Below are 17,862 nucleotides of genomic sequence, written 5' to 3'. Positions count from 1 at the left end.
TTATTATTATTATTATTTATTTTTTAGAGGTGAATAAGCTTTATATTTCAGGAACATTGTAGCTTCCATCAATGTAATTGTAAGCATCATTTCCAATCCCCCATATATTTTTTGGGTAAAAATATATATACATATACATATGCATACATATACAGGTATATATATACACATACCTATATAGATATACATACTTTAAGAACATACCTTTATTATTCCCCCAATTGGAGTAAACTAATGAACAATAACTGTCACGTTCTGACCCTAGTTCTTGTGTTATTTGTTTGTGTTAGTTGGTCAGGACGTGAGTTGGGTGGGCATTCTATGTTTTGTGTTTCTAGGTTGGTTTTCTGTGTTCGGCCTAGTATGGTTCTCAATCAGAGGCAGGTGTCGTTAGTTGTCTCTGATTGATTGAGAATCATACTTAGGTAGCCTGGGTTTCACTGTTGTTTTGTGGGTGATTGTTTCCGTGTCTGTGTTTGTTTGCCACACGGTACTGTTTCGGTTTTGTTCACGTTTATTGTTTGGTATTCATTGAGTGTTCAGTTTATGTTTTATTAAACAATATGGACACTTACCACGCCGCATCTTGGTCCGATCCTTGCTACACCTCTTCAGACGAAGAGGAGGAACACCTTTACAATAACACTTTGGCTTCTACCTTCAGTTTATACATCTTATACACATTTTACAGACAATCTTTTTTACAATAGTTATATTTTGTTTGTTTTTAGTCCTTCCTCTATTTCTGATGTCCAACCAGTTTGATTTCTATTTGTAAATGTGCTATTTCACAAAATGAGCCTATATACAGTATATTTTACAGACCCTGTATGTTTTACATTGGTTATCTTGTTATTAGTCCCACCCTTCAGCTCCATTCAACACCTCCCATCTATCTCTCAACATCATCCATTTTGGATTTCTATTTGCCATATATTTTTCAACTGTGTTGTGATGCTTCACATACAGTATGTACTGAACCTTTCTATTCTCATAGCTTCTACAGATTGTGAATTAAAAATAAACATTTTTGCTAAAATAATTATTATATTGATTGATTGACTATGGCTTTTCAAATCACCCAGTATTGCTATCTGTAGTGTTAGTTCTAGGCACATGTTGCAATTCTTCAGCCATTCCTGGACCTGTGACCAAAAACGAGCTACATATGAACAATACCAAAATAAATGATCTAATGACTCTGCCTCCTCACAGCAGAATCTGCAGAGCTGGGAAGATTGTATCCCTCATATATATAACATTCTATTGGTTGCAAGAATTTTGTATAGTAATTTAAATTGAAAGATTAGAAGTTTTGAATCCGGTGTTGTTTTGCGCATCAATTCATAAACCATGTGCCATGGAATGGGTACATCAAAAATCTCTTCCCAACTATTTAGTCATTTATATGGTACAGCAGTCAGTGTTTTGGTCCTTAAATGAAATTGGTATGTGTTTTTATTTATCACACTTTTCTTTAACCCTTTATGTTCTTTAATACAGGGCCGACATACAAGTTCCTTACTTTGTTCCCCTTCTACTTGCCTCTTCCATTTTGTGGTAATGCTGCAATTAGTTGGTTGTAATTTTGAGTAGATCAAACATTTCTTTGAAAAATATATTTTTTTTAATCAATTAGTATATTTGATTTTAACCACAATATTTGTTGTATTATTTGTTCTGTCTTTTCAGGTGGATTAAACTGAAATTGCAACCAACTTTCTAAGGCTTGTTTAAAAAAATAAAGATATTTTGGAGATTATTTCCTTTTCTAACAACTGAAAGTGAGCAGGTGTAATCTGAATAAAGGGGAAAAAGGTCCTTCCTGAATATAGGATGAGACATTCCTACCAATTTACTAGAGAACCAGTTTGGATTTAAGCATAACTTTTGTAGGACTGATGCCTTTCTTGAGGTCTAATGCTTTAATATTTAATAATATCTGCCCTCGGAATTAATTTACGTCATATAAATAGGCTCTTTTAATTTTGTCTTGCTTGCCATTTCAAATACAATTTAATTTTTTTTGTTCATATAATTTAAAAAGCAGGTCACTAGGTGTAGGCAAAACCATAAGCAAATAGGTCAACCGTGATATGACTAAAGAGTTAATCAGGGTGATTTTTACACAAATAGACAGGTATTTTCCTTTCCATGGTAGCAAGATCTTACCTATTTTTTATAACTTTCTATTAAAATATATTGCAGTGAGATAATTTCTTTCTTTTGGGATTTGTATACCGAGTATGTCCACATCTCCGTCAGACAATTTAATTTGTAAACTACACGGTAATATAAAATGTGCATTTTTTTTTGTGATCCAAGACGTAATATAGTACACATATTTTGGTTGTTATCCAGAGAGGTCGACAAAAGTATCTCGATCCTCTATGAGGCCGTGGAGGGATTCTAATTGTGGTTTTAAAAGAAAACATGAATCATCAGCGTACATTGACACCTTTGTTTTTAAGCCATGGATTTCCAATCCCTTAATATTATTGTTTGATCTAATTTTAAAAGCTAACTTTTCGACGGCAATAATAAATAGATATGCCGATAATGGACAACCTTGTTTTTCTCCTCTAGATAGTTTAAAACTTTCTGAGATGTAGCCATTATTTACTATTTTACACCTAGGGTTTCTATACATAACTTCACCCCATTTTATAAGAGATTCCCCAAAATTGAAATATTCTAGGCATTTATATATAAACTTCAGTCGTACTTTATCAAAAGCCTTTTCAAAGTTAGTTATGAAAACCAGGCCTGGTGTCCCCGATATTTCATTGTGTTCTATTGTTTCCAGTACTTGTCTTATAGTATCTCCAAAGTGTCGTCCATGTAAAAAAAACCTGTCTGATTAGGATGAATAATATCTGATAACACTTTTTTAATTCTATTTGCCAAGCATTTTGCTAGGATTTTTGCATCACAACACAGAAGTGTAGGGGGCCTCCAAGTAATAATAATAATGATATCAGACCTTCTTGTTGTGTGCCCGATAATCTACCATTTATATAGGAGTGGTTAAAACATGATAATAACGGTCCTCTGAGGATATCAGAAAAATGTTTGTTATACTTCCACTGGTATGTCATCCAGCCCTGGAGTTTTCCCAGCCTTAAAGGCTTTAAATGCATCAAGAAGTTCCTCCTCTGTAATTTGGCCCTCACATGGTCTTTCTGTACAAATGTTAATTTTACACTATTATTAGGAAAATAATTCATGCAATTAGCTGGGAGGCACACAGTACTACATAGAGCCATGACTACATGGAACTCTATTCCACATCAGGTAACTGATGCAGCAGTAGAATCAGATTTAAAAAGCAGGTAAAAATACACCTTATGGAACAGAGGTGACTGTAAAACAACACAAACTTTGGCACACACACACACACACACACGCGTGCACGCACAATAACATACGCACAATACAGACACATGGATTTAGTACTGTAGATATATGGTAGTGGTGGAGTAGGGGTCTGAGGACACACAGTGTGTTGTAGATATGTGGTAGTGGTGGAGTAGGGGCCTGAGGACACACAGTGTGTTGTGAATGTATTATAATGTTTTGAAATTGTATAAACTGCCTTAATTTTGCTGGACCCCTTGAAGAGTAGCTGCTGCTTTGGCAGGAACTAATGGGGATCCTGTCATTCCCTGGTCATAGAGAGGCTTTTATTCTCTATTTTGGGTAGGCCAGGAAGTGACTAGGGTGGGCATTCTAGTTTATTTTTTTTCTGTTTCTATGTTTTGGCCTGGTATGGTTCTCAATCAGGGACAGATGGCTATCGTTGTCTCTGATTGGGAATCATACTTAGGCAGCCTATTGTCCTTTGGTATTTTGTGGGTAGATGTCTGTGTTAGTGGCCTGTATAGCTCTAGTCAGCTTCACGTTAGTTTCTTTGTTTTTTGTTTTTGTTGGCGACTTTCGAAATAAAAAGAAATATACGCTCACCACGCTGCACCTTGGTCCGGTCATTTCCCTGACGACGTTTGTGACATAATAAATACAAATAGAAATACTTGGAAGGGTTTCAGTGTTGCATAGCCATAGCCAGCTAGCATCCCTTTCTGTTTGAGCTGGGTGTTTGAGTAGGTAAGTGTAGCAAAATATAGCTCTCTCGCTCTTTCTCTTTCGTTTTTGAAGACATTCATTAGTTAAACTGTTCAACTATTGTCTTTCTCTCTTTTTGGGTCATCTACTCACCACAGTTTATGCAAGGCAGTGCAAGATAGCTGTAGCTTATGCTTTCAGTACTTGATTAATTCTCTTATCCTTTGATTGGGTTGACAACATGTCAGTTCATGCTACAAGAGTTTGAAAGTTGCCATAATTACTGTGTAAGTCTGTGGAAGGGGGTGAGAACCATGAGCCTCCTAGGTTTTGTATTGAAGTCAATGTACCCAGAGGAGGACGGGAACTAGCTGTCCTCCGGCTACACCAGGTTGTTACCCCAGAGAGCGCTGTTGAGGCTACTTGTCACGCCTTGGTCTTAGTATTTTGTGTTTTCGTTAATTAGTTGGTCAGGCCAGGGTGTGACATGGGTTTTTGTTGTTGTATTTCATAGTGGGGTTTGGTAGTATTTGGGATTGCGGCTGAGTAGGGGTGTTGTATAGGCTTGGCTGCCTGAGGCGGTTCTCAATCAGAGTCAGGTGATTCTCGTTGTCTCTGATTGGGAACCGTATTTAGGTAGCCAGGGTTTCACATTGTATTTCGTGGGTGATTGTTCCTGTCTCTGTGTTAGTGTTCACCAGACAGGCTGTATAGGTTTTTTCACGTTCCGTTTGTTGTTTTTGTATTTATAAGTTATTTCATGTATCGTCATTTGTTTCATTAAAGACATGAGTAACCAACACGCTGCATTTCGGTCCGACTTTCTTGCGACAAACGAAGAACGCCGTTACACTACTGGGGACCTCCATTGCAAAACAGTGTGTTTTAATCAATTATTTTTGGTGACGTGAATGTATTTAGTATAGTTTAATCTAAAAAGGATAACTTTTTTTTATTGTTTCACAATTATTTAAAAAAACATTCACTGAGGAGGATGGTCCTACTCTGAGGAGCCTCCACTGATTGATATATGGATATTCACTTACAATATTCAGTTCATAAGCATTGACTAACACCTCTAGGGCAGGGGCAACCCTGGTCCTGGAGTGCTGCAGGCTCATGTTTTTGATTAACCGACCTGGAAGACCAGGTGTGTTGAATTCAGGCAATCACTGAACTGATCTATTAGCTTAGTTGGTCAGGGCTGCGCTCAGTATATAAAAACGTACTGGAAACGGTACTGAACGACTGGTTGAAAAACAAGGTGGGTTTGGGTTGTGGGTTCAAAATGCACTGCTTCAAGCCACACCCACCGAACAGAGCAAACGTATCTCAAAGTCGGTTCAAGACCGTACACAAATGTTTTTGTAAAACGTGGCATTCAGTACAAACCGTTACACAATGTAGCAAACGTTCAAGCAAACTGAACGCTCCCATGGTGAGGTGCCTTAATGAAACAAAATCCTGCAGTACTTGCAGTACTCCAGGAACAGGGTTGTCTACCCCTGCTCTAGGGTCCTGTAGTACTCCAGGAACAGGGTTGTCTACCCCTGCTCTAGGGTCCTGTGGTACTCCAGGAACAGGGTTGTCTACTCCTGCTCTAGGGTCCTGTGGTACTCCAGGAACAGGGTTGTCTACCCCTGCTCTAGGGTCCTGTGGTACTCCAGGAACAGGGTTGTCTACTCCTGCTCTAGGGTCCTGTGGTACTCCAGGAACAGGGTTGTCTACCCCTGCTCTAGGGTCCTGTGGTACTCCAGGAACAGGGTTGTCTACCCCTGCTCTAGGGTCCTGTGGTACTACAGGAACAGGGTTGTCTACCCCTGCTCTAGGGTCCTGTGGTACTCCAGGAACAGGGTTGTCTACCCCTGCTCTAGGGTCCTGTGGTACTCCAGGAACAGGGTTGTCTACCCCTGCTCTAGGGTCCTGTGGTACTACAGGAACAGGGTTGTCTACCCCTGCTCTAGGGTCCTGTGGTACTCCAGGAACAGGGTTGTCTACCCCTGCTCTAGGGTCCTGTGGTACTCCAGGAACAGGGTTGTCTACCCCTGCTCTAGGGTCCTGTGGTACTCCAGGAACAGGGTTGTCTACCCCTGCTCTAGGGTCCTGTGGTACTCCAGGAACAGGGTTGTCTACCCCTGCTCTAGGGTCCTGTGGTACTCCAGGAACAGGGTTGTCTACTCCTGCTCTAGGGTCCTGTGGTACTCCAGGAACAGGGTTGTCTACCCCTGCTCTAGGGTCCTGTGGTACTCCAGGAACAGGGTTGTCTACTCCTGCTCTAGGGTCCTGTCTACCCCTGCTCTAGGGTCCTGTGGTACTCCAGGAACAGGGTTGTCTACTCCTGCTCTAGAGTCCTGTGGTGAAAGGACAGCTGGTCAAGTTATAGGGCAACAGTTTTCTTCCAGGGTCCATATCCATGAAGCGTATCTCAAAGTCAGGAAAGTACAAGAAAGTTTTGGGAAAATGTGGAATTTTTTGCCTTCAAAATAAATGTCCCGCATTGAAACATAATCAAATAGTGGAATCATGTCATATTTGCAAAGATAATGCTTAACAAGTTTTCAGTGTTATATACATTCAACAAAAGACAATTTGTTGATTAGAAAAAGAAAATCTAAAAAGAAATTAGAAAATCGTATTGTGGATATATTAGACTTCATCATTGCATTGGGGGCATACTTTTTTTTCACCTATAGATTGTGGATGAATAACATCAGCCTATCAGGGGTATCAGCCTATTCAGTGACACCAACTGAACACAACTGTGAAGAGTTTATCCAAGTATAAGTGTCATAACTCTTATTACAAAAGATATATCTAGTAGATACCACTCCTAGACGTTTGATTGACACCCCCTCATTCTCATATGGGAGGAAGAAATACTGAACTATATTAAATTAATAAATATTTAAATTAATTAAAGTTTTAATAAGTTTGTAATTGAACAATTATTACAGATAAAGAGAAAATGAATACATTTTAGTCAGTATTTTTGTATTTCCTTGCGAATTCATTTTTTCTTTCATTGTAATTGTAATGTCAGCTTTGGACCTCCATATTATGGTGCTGCAGCACCCCTGAAAGGTGAGAATTAAGGTTTATTCTTTTCACAAAAGTAGTGTGCTGGGCCTTTATTAGTCCTGTATTAGCAGACTGATGTAGCCGTCTGTCTGTGAAACAAATCGCAGCACCTCCTGCCCCAAAGATCTTCCCGCTACTATGCCTCCAGCTAAAAGACATAATAAACTAATTGAATACGAGAACATGAAGGTAGAAATACAATCTAGAAAATAGCTGTGGCCTACTCCTAGCATACCATAAAGGTAGAAATAGAATCTAGAATACACCTCTCTATGCTCAAAACCTTAGATTAGTGTCCACTGGTAATTTAGGGCCTTGACTCAGTGAGTTACCCATAAACTATGCATTAATAGACACAGCAATGTCATATTTGGCAAATTACACTTTATTCAAACAAATGTATAAAACCTGTTCTGAGATAAATCTGGATTGCTCATAAATGGATTTGATTAATTGTCAAAATTAATCAAATTATATCACATTATATCACATTTAAAATGTACATCAAAACCCCTAAATTGGTCAATAGACAAATGAAGGCATTTTTATTTTATTTTAAATCTTCAACATTCAAACACGTCTTTATTGTTACTATTAACAATGAATAATGAATATAAATATAGTGCACAATTATCAGGTGCCTTTTAGACACAACCTTAGGTTCACAGAAATATGTCAAAATCATCCCCTTAAATAAATATCATGATTGTCATTATTTCACTGTGCGTTTAAACTTCTCTTCAACAAGACGTGAATCACAGGACAAGATGTCAAACTGAAACAGGACAAGATGTCAAACTGAAACAGGACAAGATGTCAAACTGAAACAGGACAAGATGTCAAACTGAAACAGGACAAGATGTCAAACTGAAACAGGACAAGATGTCAAACTGAAACAGGACAAGATGACAAACTGAAACAGGACAAGATGTCAAACTGAAACAGGACAAGATGTCAAACTGAAACAGGACAAGATGTCAAACCGAAACAGGACAAGATGTCAAACTGAAACAGGACAAGATGTCAAACTGAAACAGGACAAGATGACAAACTGAAACAGGACAAGATGTCAAACTGAAACAGGACAAGATGACAAACTGAAACAGGACAAGATGACAAACTGAAACAGGACAAGATGTCAAACTGAAACATCAGTGAATATATTTTTTAGAACCACATTAACAACAAGGAGGACAAGAATTCACATTGTTGTTGTCATGAAAAACCATGACTAGTTAAATAAAGGTTAAATACAACAACAAAAACCATCACCCTATTCCCTATATAGTGCAAACTGACCAGAGCCCTATTACCAACAGGCCCTAGGCAAAAGTAGAGCACTATATAGGGAATAGTGTGCCATTTGGGAAGCATGAAACTGAGGTCAAGAGAAGAGTCCAGTCTGAAGACAGCGACAGGTCAATTCAGGTTACAACCTCTTAATGACAGGTCATAGCAGGAGACTTCACCAGGTGGGAGCCAGCCAATTTAGACACTCTAACGCCAATTCATACCCTAGAAAACAGGCCTGAGGGAGACAGAGAGGAGATCAGAGCAGAAAGAACCCTAGAAAGAAAATGATGGGTTATGGATGCTGATAGGTGGGTTGGTGTGGTACTGTGTGTTGATAGGTGGGTTGGTGTGGTACTGTGTGTTGATAGGTGGGTTGGTGTGATGCTGGATGCTGATAGGTGGGTTGGTGTGGTACTGTGTGTTGATAGGTGGGTTGGTGTGGTACTGTGTGTTGATAGGTGGGTTGGTGTGGTACTGTGTGTTGATAGGTGGGTTGGTGTGATGCTGGATGCTGATAGGTGGGTTGGTGTGGTACTGTGTGTTGATAGGTGGGTTGGTGTGGTACTGTGTGTTGATAGGTGGGTTGGTGTGATGCTGGATGCTGATAGGTGGATTGGTGTGGTACTGTGTGTTGATAGGTGGGTTGGTGTGGTACTGTGTGTTGATAGGTGGGTTGGTGTGGTACTGTGTGTTGATAGGTAGGTTGGTGTGATGCTGGATGCTGATAGGTGGATTGGTGTGGCGGCAGGTAGCCTAGCGGTTCAAATCAAATCAAATCAAATTTTATTTGTCACATACACATGGTTAGCAGATGTTAATGCGAGTGTAGCGAAATGCTTGTGCTTCTAGTTCCGACAATGCAGTAATAACCAACAAGTAATCTAACTAACAATTCCTAAACTACTGTCTTATACACAGTGTAAGGGGATAAAGAATATGTACATAAGGATATATGAATGAGTGATGGTACAGAGCAGCATAGGCAAGATACAGTAGATGATATCGAGTACAGTATATACATATGAGATGAGTATGTAAACAAAGTGGCATAGTTAAAGTGGCTAGTGATACATGTATTACATAAGGATGCAGTCGATGATATAGAGTACAGTATATACGTATGCATATGAGATAAATAATGTAGGGTAAGTAACATTATATAAGGTAGCATTGTTTAAAGTGGCTAGTGATATATTTACATAATTTCCCATCAATTCCCATTATTAAAGTGGCTGGAGTTGAGTCAGTGTCAGTGTGTTGGCAGCAGCCACTCAATGTTAGTGTTGGCTGTTTAACAGTCTGATGGCCTTGAGATAGAAGCTGATTGAGCAGGAAAAACAAGGTTTCTATGTGAAATCCATAGATTAGGGCCGAATGAAGTTATTTTAATTGACCGATTTCCTTATTGACTGTGACTCAGCAAAATCTTTGAAGTTGTTGCATGTTGCGTTTGTATTTTTGTTCAGTGTAGTTCGAATTCCCGAGTCTTCAAGGTGAAAAATAGGTCGATCTGCCCTTTAGCAAGGCACTTAACCCTAATTGCTCCAGGGTCGCTGTCAATAATGGCTGTTCCCTGGCTGTGACCCCACTCTCTGACATTTCATGCTTGTACAGGTTATCCATTTGTAGGGCGGTTTCCTGGACACAGATTAAGGCTAATCCTAGACTAAATTTCTCAGACATGGTTTCAAAGAGTTTCACACTTGCCCTAGTCTAGATTTAAAACATCTGATTTCCAGAAGGAAGATTAGAGTTAATCTAGATCTAGGTGAAGACTTGGCCAGATGCTTAACTTCAGATTAATGGATGTTGGCCCCTAGATTGAACTCCCAGCTCCTCTGGTCTAAGTGGGGGTCCTCCACCAGTGCCCCATCTGCCTCTGGTCTAAGTGGGGGTCCTCCACCAGTCCCCCATCTGCCTCTGGTCTTACTGGGGGTCCTCCACCAGTCCCCCAGCTCCTCTGGTCTAAGTGGGGGTCCTCCACCAGTCTCCCATCTGCCTCTGGTCTAAGTGGGGGTCCTCCACCAGTCCCCCATCTGCCTCTGGTCTTACTGGGGGTCCTCCACCAGTCCCCCATCTCCCTCTGGTCTTACCGGGGGTCCTCCACCAGTCCCCCAGATCCTCTGGTCTAACTGGGGGTCCTCCACCAGTCCCCCAGCTCATCTTTCTCTGGTCTTACTGGGGCTCCTCCACCAGTCCCCCAGCTCCTCTGGTCTTACTGGGGGTCCTCCACCAGTCCCCCAGATCCTCTGGTCCAATTGGGGGTCCTCCAACAGTCCCCCAGCTCCTCTGGTCCAACTGGAGGTCCTACACCAGTAACCCAGATCCTCTGGTTCAACTGGGGGTCCTCCACCAGTCCCCCAGCTCATCTGGTCTTACTGGGGGTCCTCCACCAGTCCCCCAGCTCCTCTGGTCCAACTGCGGGTCCTCCACCAGTCCCCCATCTGCCTCTGGTCTTACTGGGGGTCCTCCACCAGTCCCCCATCTGCCTCTGGTCTAACTGGGGGTCCTCCATCAGTCCCCCAGCTCCTCTGGTCGAACTGGGGGTCCTCCACCAGGCCCCAGCTCCTTTGGTCTAAGTGGGGGTCCTCCACCAGTCCCCCATCTGCCTCTGGTCTTACCGGGGTCCTCCACCAGTCCCCCAGATCCTCTGGTCTAACTGGGGTCCTCCACCAGTCCCCCAGTTCATCTTTCTCTGGTCTTACTGGGGCTCCTCCACCAGTCCCCCAGATCCTCTGGTCCAATTGGAGGTCCTCCAACAGTCCCTCAGCTCCTCTGGTCTTACTGGGGGTCCTCCACCAGTCCCCCATCTGCCTCTGGTCTTACTGGGGTCCTCCACCAGTCCCCCAGATCCTCTGGTCCAAATGGGGGTCCTCCAACAGTCCCCCAGCTCCTCTGGTCTAAGTGGGGGTCCTCCACCAGTCTCCCATCTGCCTCTGGTCTAAGTGGGGGTCCTCCACCAGTCCCCCATCTGCCTCTGGTCTTACTGGGGGTCCTCCACCAGTCCCCCATCTCCCTCTGGTCTTACCGGGGGTCCTCCACCAGTCCCCCAGATCCTCTGGTCTAACTGGGGGTCCTCCACCAGTCCCCCAGCTCATCTTTCTCTGGTCTTACTGGGGCTCCTCCACCAGTCCCCCAGCTCCTCTGGTCTTACTGGGGGTCCTCCACCAGTCCCCCAGATCCTCTGGTCTTACTGGGGGTCCTCCACCAGTCCCCCAGCTCCTCTGGTCCAACTGCGGGTCCTCCACCAGTCCCCCATCTGCCTCTGGTCTTACTGGGGGTCCTCCACCAGTCCCCCATCTGCCTCTGGTCTAACTGGGGGTCCTACATCAGTCCCCCAGCTCCTCTGGTCGAACTGGGGGTCCTCCACCAGGCCCCAGCTCCTTTGGTCTAAGTGGGGGTCCTCCACCAGTCCCCCATCTGCCTCTGGTCTTACCGGGGGTCCTCCACCAGTCCCCCAGATCCTCTGGTCTAACTGGGGGTCCTCCACCAGTCCCCCAGTTCATCTTTCTCTGGTCTTACTGGGGCTCCTCCACCAGTCCCCCAGATCCTCTGGTCCAATTGGGGTCCTCCAACAGTCCCTCAGCTCCTCTGGTCTTACTGGGGGTCCTCCACCAGTCCCCCATCTGCCTCTGGTCTTACTGGGGGTCCTCCACCAGTCCCCCAGATCCTCTGGTCCAAATGGGGGTCCTCCAACAGTCCCCCAGCTCCTCTGGTCTAAGTGGGGGTCCTCCACCAGTCTCCCATCTGCCTCTGGTCTAAGTGGGGGTCCTCCACCAGTCCCCCATCTGCCTCTGGTCTTACTGGGGGTCCTCCACCAGTCCCCCATCTCCCTCTGGTCTTACCGGGGGTCCTCCACCAGTCCCCCAGATCCTCTGGTCTAACTGGGGGTCCTCCACCAGTCCCTCAGCTCATCTTTCTCTGGTCTTACTGGGGCTCCTCCACCAGTCCCCCAGCTCCTCTGGTCTTACTGGGGGTCCTCCACCAGTCCCCCAGATCCTCTGGTCCAATTGGGGGTCCTCCAACAGTCCCCCAGCTCCTCTGGTCCAACTGGAGGTCCTACACCAGTAACCCAGATCCTCTGGTTCAACTGGGGGTCCTCCACCAGTCCCCCAGCTCATCTGGTCTTACTGGGGGTCCTCCACCAGTCCCCCAGCTCCTCTGGTCCAACTGCGGGTCCTCCACCAGTCCCCCATCTGCCTCTGGTCTTACTGGGGGTCCTCCACCAGTCCCCCATCTGCCTCTGGTCTAACTGGGGGTCCTCCATCAGTCCCCCAGCTCCTCTGGTCGAACTGTGGGTCCTCCACCAGGCCCCAGCTCCTTTGGTCTAAGTGGGGGTCCTCCACCAGTCCCCCATCTGCCTCTGGTCTTACCGGGGGTCCTCCACCAGTCCCCCAGATCCTCTGGTCTAACTGGGGGTCCTCCACCAGTCCCCCAGTTCATCTTTCTCTGGTCTTACTGGGGCTCCTCCACCAGTCCCCCAGATCCTCTGGTCCAATTGGGGGTCCTCCAACAGTCCCTCAGCTCCTCTGGTCTTACTGGGGGTCCTCCACCAGTCCCCCATCTGCCTCTGGTCTTACTGGGGGTCCTCCACCAGTCCCCCAGATCCTCTGGTCCAAATGGGGGTCCTCCAACAGTCCCCCAGCTCCTCTGGTCCAACTGGGGGTCCTCCACCAGTCCCCCAGATCCTCTGGTTCAACTGGGGGTCCTCCATCAGTCCCCCAGCTCATCTGGTCTTACTGGTGGTCCTCCACCAGTCCCCCAGCTCCTCTGGTCCAACTGGGGGTCCTCCACCAATCCCCCAGCTCATCTTTCTCTGGTCTTACTGGAAGTCCTCCACCAGTCCCCCATCTGCCTCTGGTCTTACTGGGGGTCCTCCACCAGTCCCCCAGATCCTCTGGTTCAACTGGGGGTCCTCCATCAGTCCCCCAGCTCCTCTGGTCTTACTGGGGGTCCTCCACCAGTCCCTCAGATTCTCTGGTCTTACTGGGGATCCTCCACCAGTCCCCCAGTCACTATGGCCTAAATCGGGGTCCTCCACCGGTCCCCCAGCTCCTCTGGTCTAAATCGGGGTCCACTAACAGTCCCCAGCTCATCTTTCTCTGGTCTAACTGGGGGTCCTCCACCAGTCCCCCAGCTCCTCTGGTCTTAATGGGGGTCCTCCACCAGTCCCCCATCTGCCTCTGGTCTTACTGGGGGTCCTCCACCAGTCCCCCGACTCCTCTGGTCTAACTGGGGGTCCTCCACCAGTCCCTCAGATCCTCTGGTCTTACTGGGGATACTCCACCAGTCCCCCAGCTACCCGGTCTAAATCAGGGTCCTCCACCAGTCCCCCAGCTCCTCTGGTCTAAATCGGTGTCCTTTACCAGTCCCCCAGCTCCTCTGGTCTAAATCGGTGTCCTCCACCAGTCCCCCAGCTCCTCTGGTCTTAATGGGGGTCCTCCACCAGTCCCCCATCTGCCTCTGGTCTTACTAGGGGTCCTCCACCAGTCCCCCATCTGCCTCTGGTCTTACCGGGGGTCCTCCACCAGTCCCCCAGCACCTCTGGTCTAACTGGGGGTCCTCCACCAGTCCCCCATCTGCCTCTGTTCTTACTGGGGGTCCTCCACCAGTCCCCCATCTGCCTCTGGTCTTACAGGGGGTCCTTCACCAGTACCCCAGCTCCTCTGGTCTAACTGGGGGTCCTTCACCAGTCCCCCAGCTCATCTTTCTCTGGTCTAACTGGGGGTCTTCCACCAGTCCCCCAGCTCCTCTGGTCTAACTGGGGGTCCTCCACCAGTCCCCCATCTGCCTCTGGTCTTACTGGGGGTCTTCCATCAGTCCCCCAGCTCATCTGTCTCTGGTCTTACTGGGTGTCCTCTACCAGTCCCCCAGCTCATCTTTCTCTGTCTGGTCTAACTGGGTGTCTTTCACCAGTGCCCCAGCTCCTCTGGTCTAACTGGGGGTCCTCCACCAGTCCCCCATCTGCCTCTGGTCTTACTGGGGGTCTTCCATCAGTCCCCCAGCTCATCTGTCTCTGGTCTTACTGGGTGTCCTCCACCAGTCTCCCAGCTCATCTGTCTCTGGTCTTACTGGGGGTTCTCCACCAGTCCCCCAGGTCCTCTGGTCTAACTGGGGGTCCTCCACCAGTCCCCCATCTGTCTCTGGTCTAACTGGGGGTCCTCCACCAGTCCCCCAGCTCCTCTGGTCTAACTGGGGGTCCTCCCCCAGTCCCCCATCTGCCTCTGGTCTTACAGGGGGTCCTCCACCAGTACCCCAGCTCCTCTGGTCTAACTGGGGGTCCTCCACCAGTCCCCCATCTGCCTCTGGTCTTACTGGGGGTCTTCCACCAGTCCCCCAGCTCATCCGTCTCTGGTCTTACTGGGTGTCCTCCACCAGTCTCCCAGCTCATCTGTCTCTGGTCTTACTGGGGGTCCTCCACCAGTCCCACAGCTCCTCTGGTCTAACTGGGGGTCCTCCACCAGTCCCCCATCTGTCTCTGGTCTTACTGGGGGTCTTCCACCAGTCCCCCAGCTCATCCGTCTCTGGTCTTACTGGGGGTCCTCCACCAGTCTCCCAGGTCATCTGTCTCTGGTCTTACTGGGGTCCTCCACCAGTCCCCCAGCTCATCTCTCTCTGGCCTGACTGGGGTCCTCCACCAGTCCCCCAGCTCCTCTGGTCTTACTGGGGGTCCTCCACCAGTCCCCCAGCTCCTCTGGCCTGACTGGGGGTCCTCCACCAGTCTTCCAGCTCATCTGTCTCTGGTCGTCCTGGGGGTCCTCCACCTGTCTTCCAGCTCATCTGTCTCTGGTCTTACTGGGAGTCCTCCACCAGTCTCCCAGCTCATCTTTCTCTGGTCTTACTGGGGGTCCTCCACCAGTCCCCCAGCTCATCTGTCTCTGGCCTGACTGGGGGTCCTCCACCAGTCTTCCAGCTCATCTGTCTCTGGTCTTACTGGGTGTCCTCTACCAGTCCCCCAGCTCATCTTTCTCTGTCTGGTCTAACTGGGTGTCTTTCACCAGTGCCCCAGCTCCTCTGGTCTAACTGGGGGTCCTCCACCAGTCCCCCATCTGCCTCTGGTCTTACTGGGGGTCTTCCACCAGTCCCCCAGCTCATCTGTCTCTGGTCTTACTGGGTGTCCTCCACCAGTCTCCCAGCTCATCTGTCTCTGGTCTTACTGGGGGTTCTCCACCAGTCCCCCAGGTCCTCTGGTCTAACTGGGGGTCCTCCACCAGTCCCCCATCTGTCTCTGGTCTAACTGGGGGTCCTCCACCAGTCCCCCAGCTCCTCTGGTCTAACTGGGGGTCCTCCACCAGTCCCCCATCTGCCTCTGGTCTAACTGGGGGTCCTCCCCCAGTCCCCCATCTGCCTCTGGTCTTACAGGGGGTCCTCCACCAGTACCCCAGCTCCTCTGGTCTAACTGGGGGTCCTCCACCAGTCCCCCATCTGCCTCTGGTCTTACTGGGAGTCCTCCACCAGTCTCCCAGCTCATCTTTCTCTGGTCTTACTGGGGGTCCTCCACCAGTCCCCCAGCTCATCTGTCTCTGGCCTGACTGGGGTCCTCCACCAGTCCCCCAGCTCCTCTGGTCTTACTGGGGGTCCTCCACCAGTCCCCCAGCTCCTCTGGCCTGACTGGGGGTCCTCCACCAGTCTTCCAGCTCATCTGTCTCTGGTCTTCCTGGGGGTCCTCCACCTGTCTTCCAGCTCATCTGTCTCTGGTCTTACTGGGAGTCCTCCACCAGTCTCCCAGCTCATCTTTCTCTGGTCTTACTGGGGGTCCTCCACCAGTCCCCCAGCTCATCTGTCTCTGGCCTGACTGGGGGTCCTCCACCAGTCTTCCAGCTCATCTGTCTCTGGTCTTACTGGGGGTCCTCCAACTGTCTCTCAGCTCATCTGTCTCTGTTCTTACTGGGGGTCCTCCACCAGTATCCCAGCTCATCCGTCTCTGGTCTTACTGGGGTTCCTCCACCAGTCTTCCAGCTCATCTGTCTCTGGTCTTCCTGGGGGTCCTCCACCAGTCTCCCAGCTCATCTGTCTCTGGCCTGACTGGGGGTCCTCCACCAGTCTTCCAGCTCATCTGTCTCTGGTCTTCCTGGGGTTCCTCCACCTTTCTCCCAGCTCATCTGTCTCTGGTCTTACTGGGGGTCCTCCACCAGTCCCCCAGCTCCTCTAGTCTAACTGGGGGTCCTCCACCAGTCCCCCATCTGTCTCTGGTCTTACTGAGGGTCTTCCACCAGTCCCCCAGCTCATCTGTCTCTGGTCTTACTGGGGGTCCTCCACCAATCCCCCAGCTCATCTGTCTCTGGTCTTACTGGGGGTCCTCCACCAGTCCCCCAGCTCATCTGTCTCTGGCCTGACTGGGGGTCTTCCACCAGTCTTCCAGCTCATCTGTCTCTGGTCTTACTGGGGGTCCTCCACCAGTCTTCAAGCTCATCTGTCTCTGGTCTTACTGGGGGTCCTCCACCTGTCTCCCAGCTCATCTGTCTCTGTTCTTACTGGGGGTCCTCCATACACCAGTCTCCCAGCTCATCTGTCTCTGGTCTTACTGGGTGTCCTCCACCAGTCCCCCAGCTCATCTGTCTCTGGCCTGACTGGGGTCCTCCACCAGTCCCCCAGCTCCTCTGGTCTTACTGGAGGTCCTCCACCAGTCCCCCAGCTCATCCGTCTCTGGCCTGACTGGGGGTCCTCCACCAGTCTTCCAGCTCATCTGTCTGTGGTCTTCCTGGGGGTCCTCCACCTGTCTCCCAGCACATCTGTCTCTGGTCTTACTGGGGCTCCTCCACCAGTCTTCCAGCTCATCTGTCTCTGTTCTTACTGGGAGTCCTCCACCAGTCTCCCAGCTCATCTGTCTCTGGTCTTACTGGGGCTCCTACACCAGTCTTCCAGCTCATCTGTCTCTGGTCTTACTGGGAGTCCTCCACCAGTCTCCCAGCTCATCTGTCTCTGGTCTTACTGGGGCTCCTCCACCAGTCTTCCAGCTTATCTGTCTCTGGTCTTACTGGGAGTCCTCCACCAGTCTCCCAGCTCATCTGTCTCTGGTCTTACTGGGGGTCCTCCACCAGTCTCCCAGCACATCTGTCTCTGGTCTTACTGGGGGTCCTCCACCTGTCTCCCAGCTCATCTGTCTCTGTTCTTACTGGGGGTCCTCCACCAGTCTCCCAGCACATCTGTCTCTGGTCTTACTGGGGGTCCTCCACCAGTCCCCAAGCTCATCTGTCTCTTGCCTGACTGGGGGTCCTCCACCAGTCTTCCAGCTCATCTGTCTCTGGTCTTACTGGGGGTCCTCCACCAGTCCCCCAGCTCATCTGTCTCTGGCCTGGCTGGGGGTCCTCCACCAGTCTTCCAGCTCATCTGTCTCTGGTGTTTCTGGGGGTCCTCCACCTGTCTCCCAGCTCATCTGCCTCTGGTCTTACTGGGGGTCCTCCACCAGTCTTCCAGCTCATCTGTCTC

The 17,862-nt window shown here is 48.4% G+C and overlaps 1 protein-coding gene across 2 annotated transcripts in view; it reads right to left on the bottom strand.

Annotated features, from left to right (window-relative positions):
- Positions 1-7,507: 7,507 nt before the first annotated feature.
- Positions 7,508-17,862, bottom strand: part of LOC135503819 (mitochondrial carnitine/acylcarnitine carrier protein-like) — a 37,925-nt gene continuing 27,570 nt past the window's right edge. For both annotated transcript variants that reach the window (XM_064921958.1, XM_064921959.1), the window contains exon 9: positions 7,508-8,668. In XM_064921958.1, coding sequence (XP_064778030.1) covers positions 8,606-8,668 — 63 coding nt within the window. In that variant the 3' untranslated portion in view covers positions 7,508-8,605. The remainder of the gene's footprint in view (positions 8,669-17,862) is intronic.

The sequence above is a fragment of the Oncorhynchus masou genome, chromosome 18 (assembly GCF_036934945.1).
Source record: "Oncorhynchus masou masou isolate Uvic2021 chromosome 18, UVic_Omas_1.1, whole genome shotgun sequence".
Taxonomy (NCBI): Eukaryota; Metazoa; Chordata; class Actinopteri; order Salmoniformes; family Salmonidae; genus Oncorhynchus; species Oncorhynchus masou.
The sequence above is the reverse complement of the archived record's forward strand: the minus strand, read 5'-3'. Positions and strand labels throughout refer to the sequence as shown.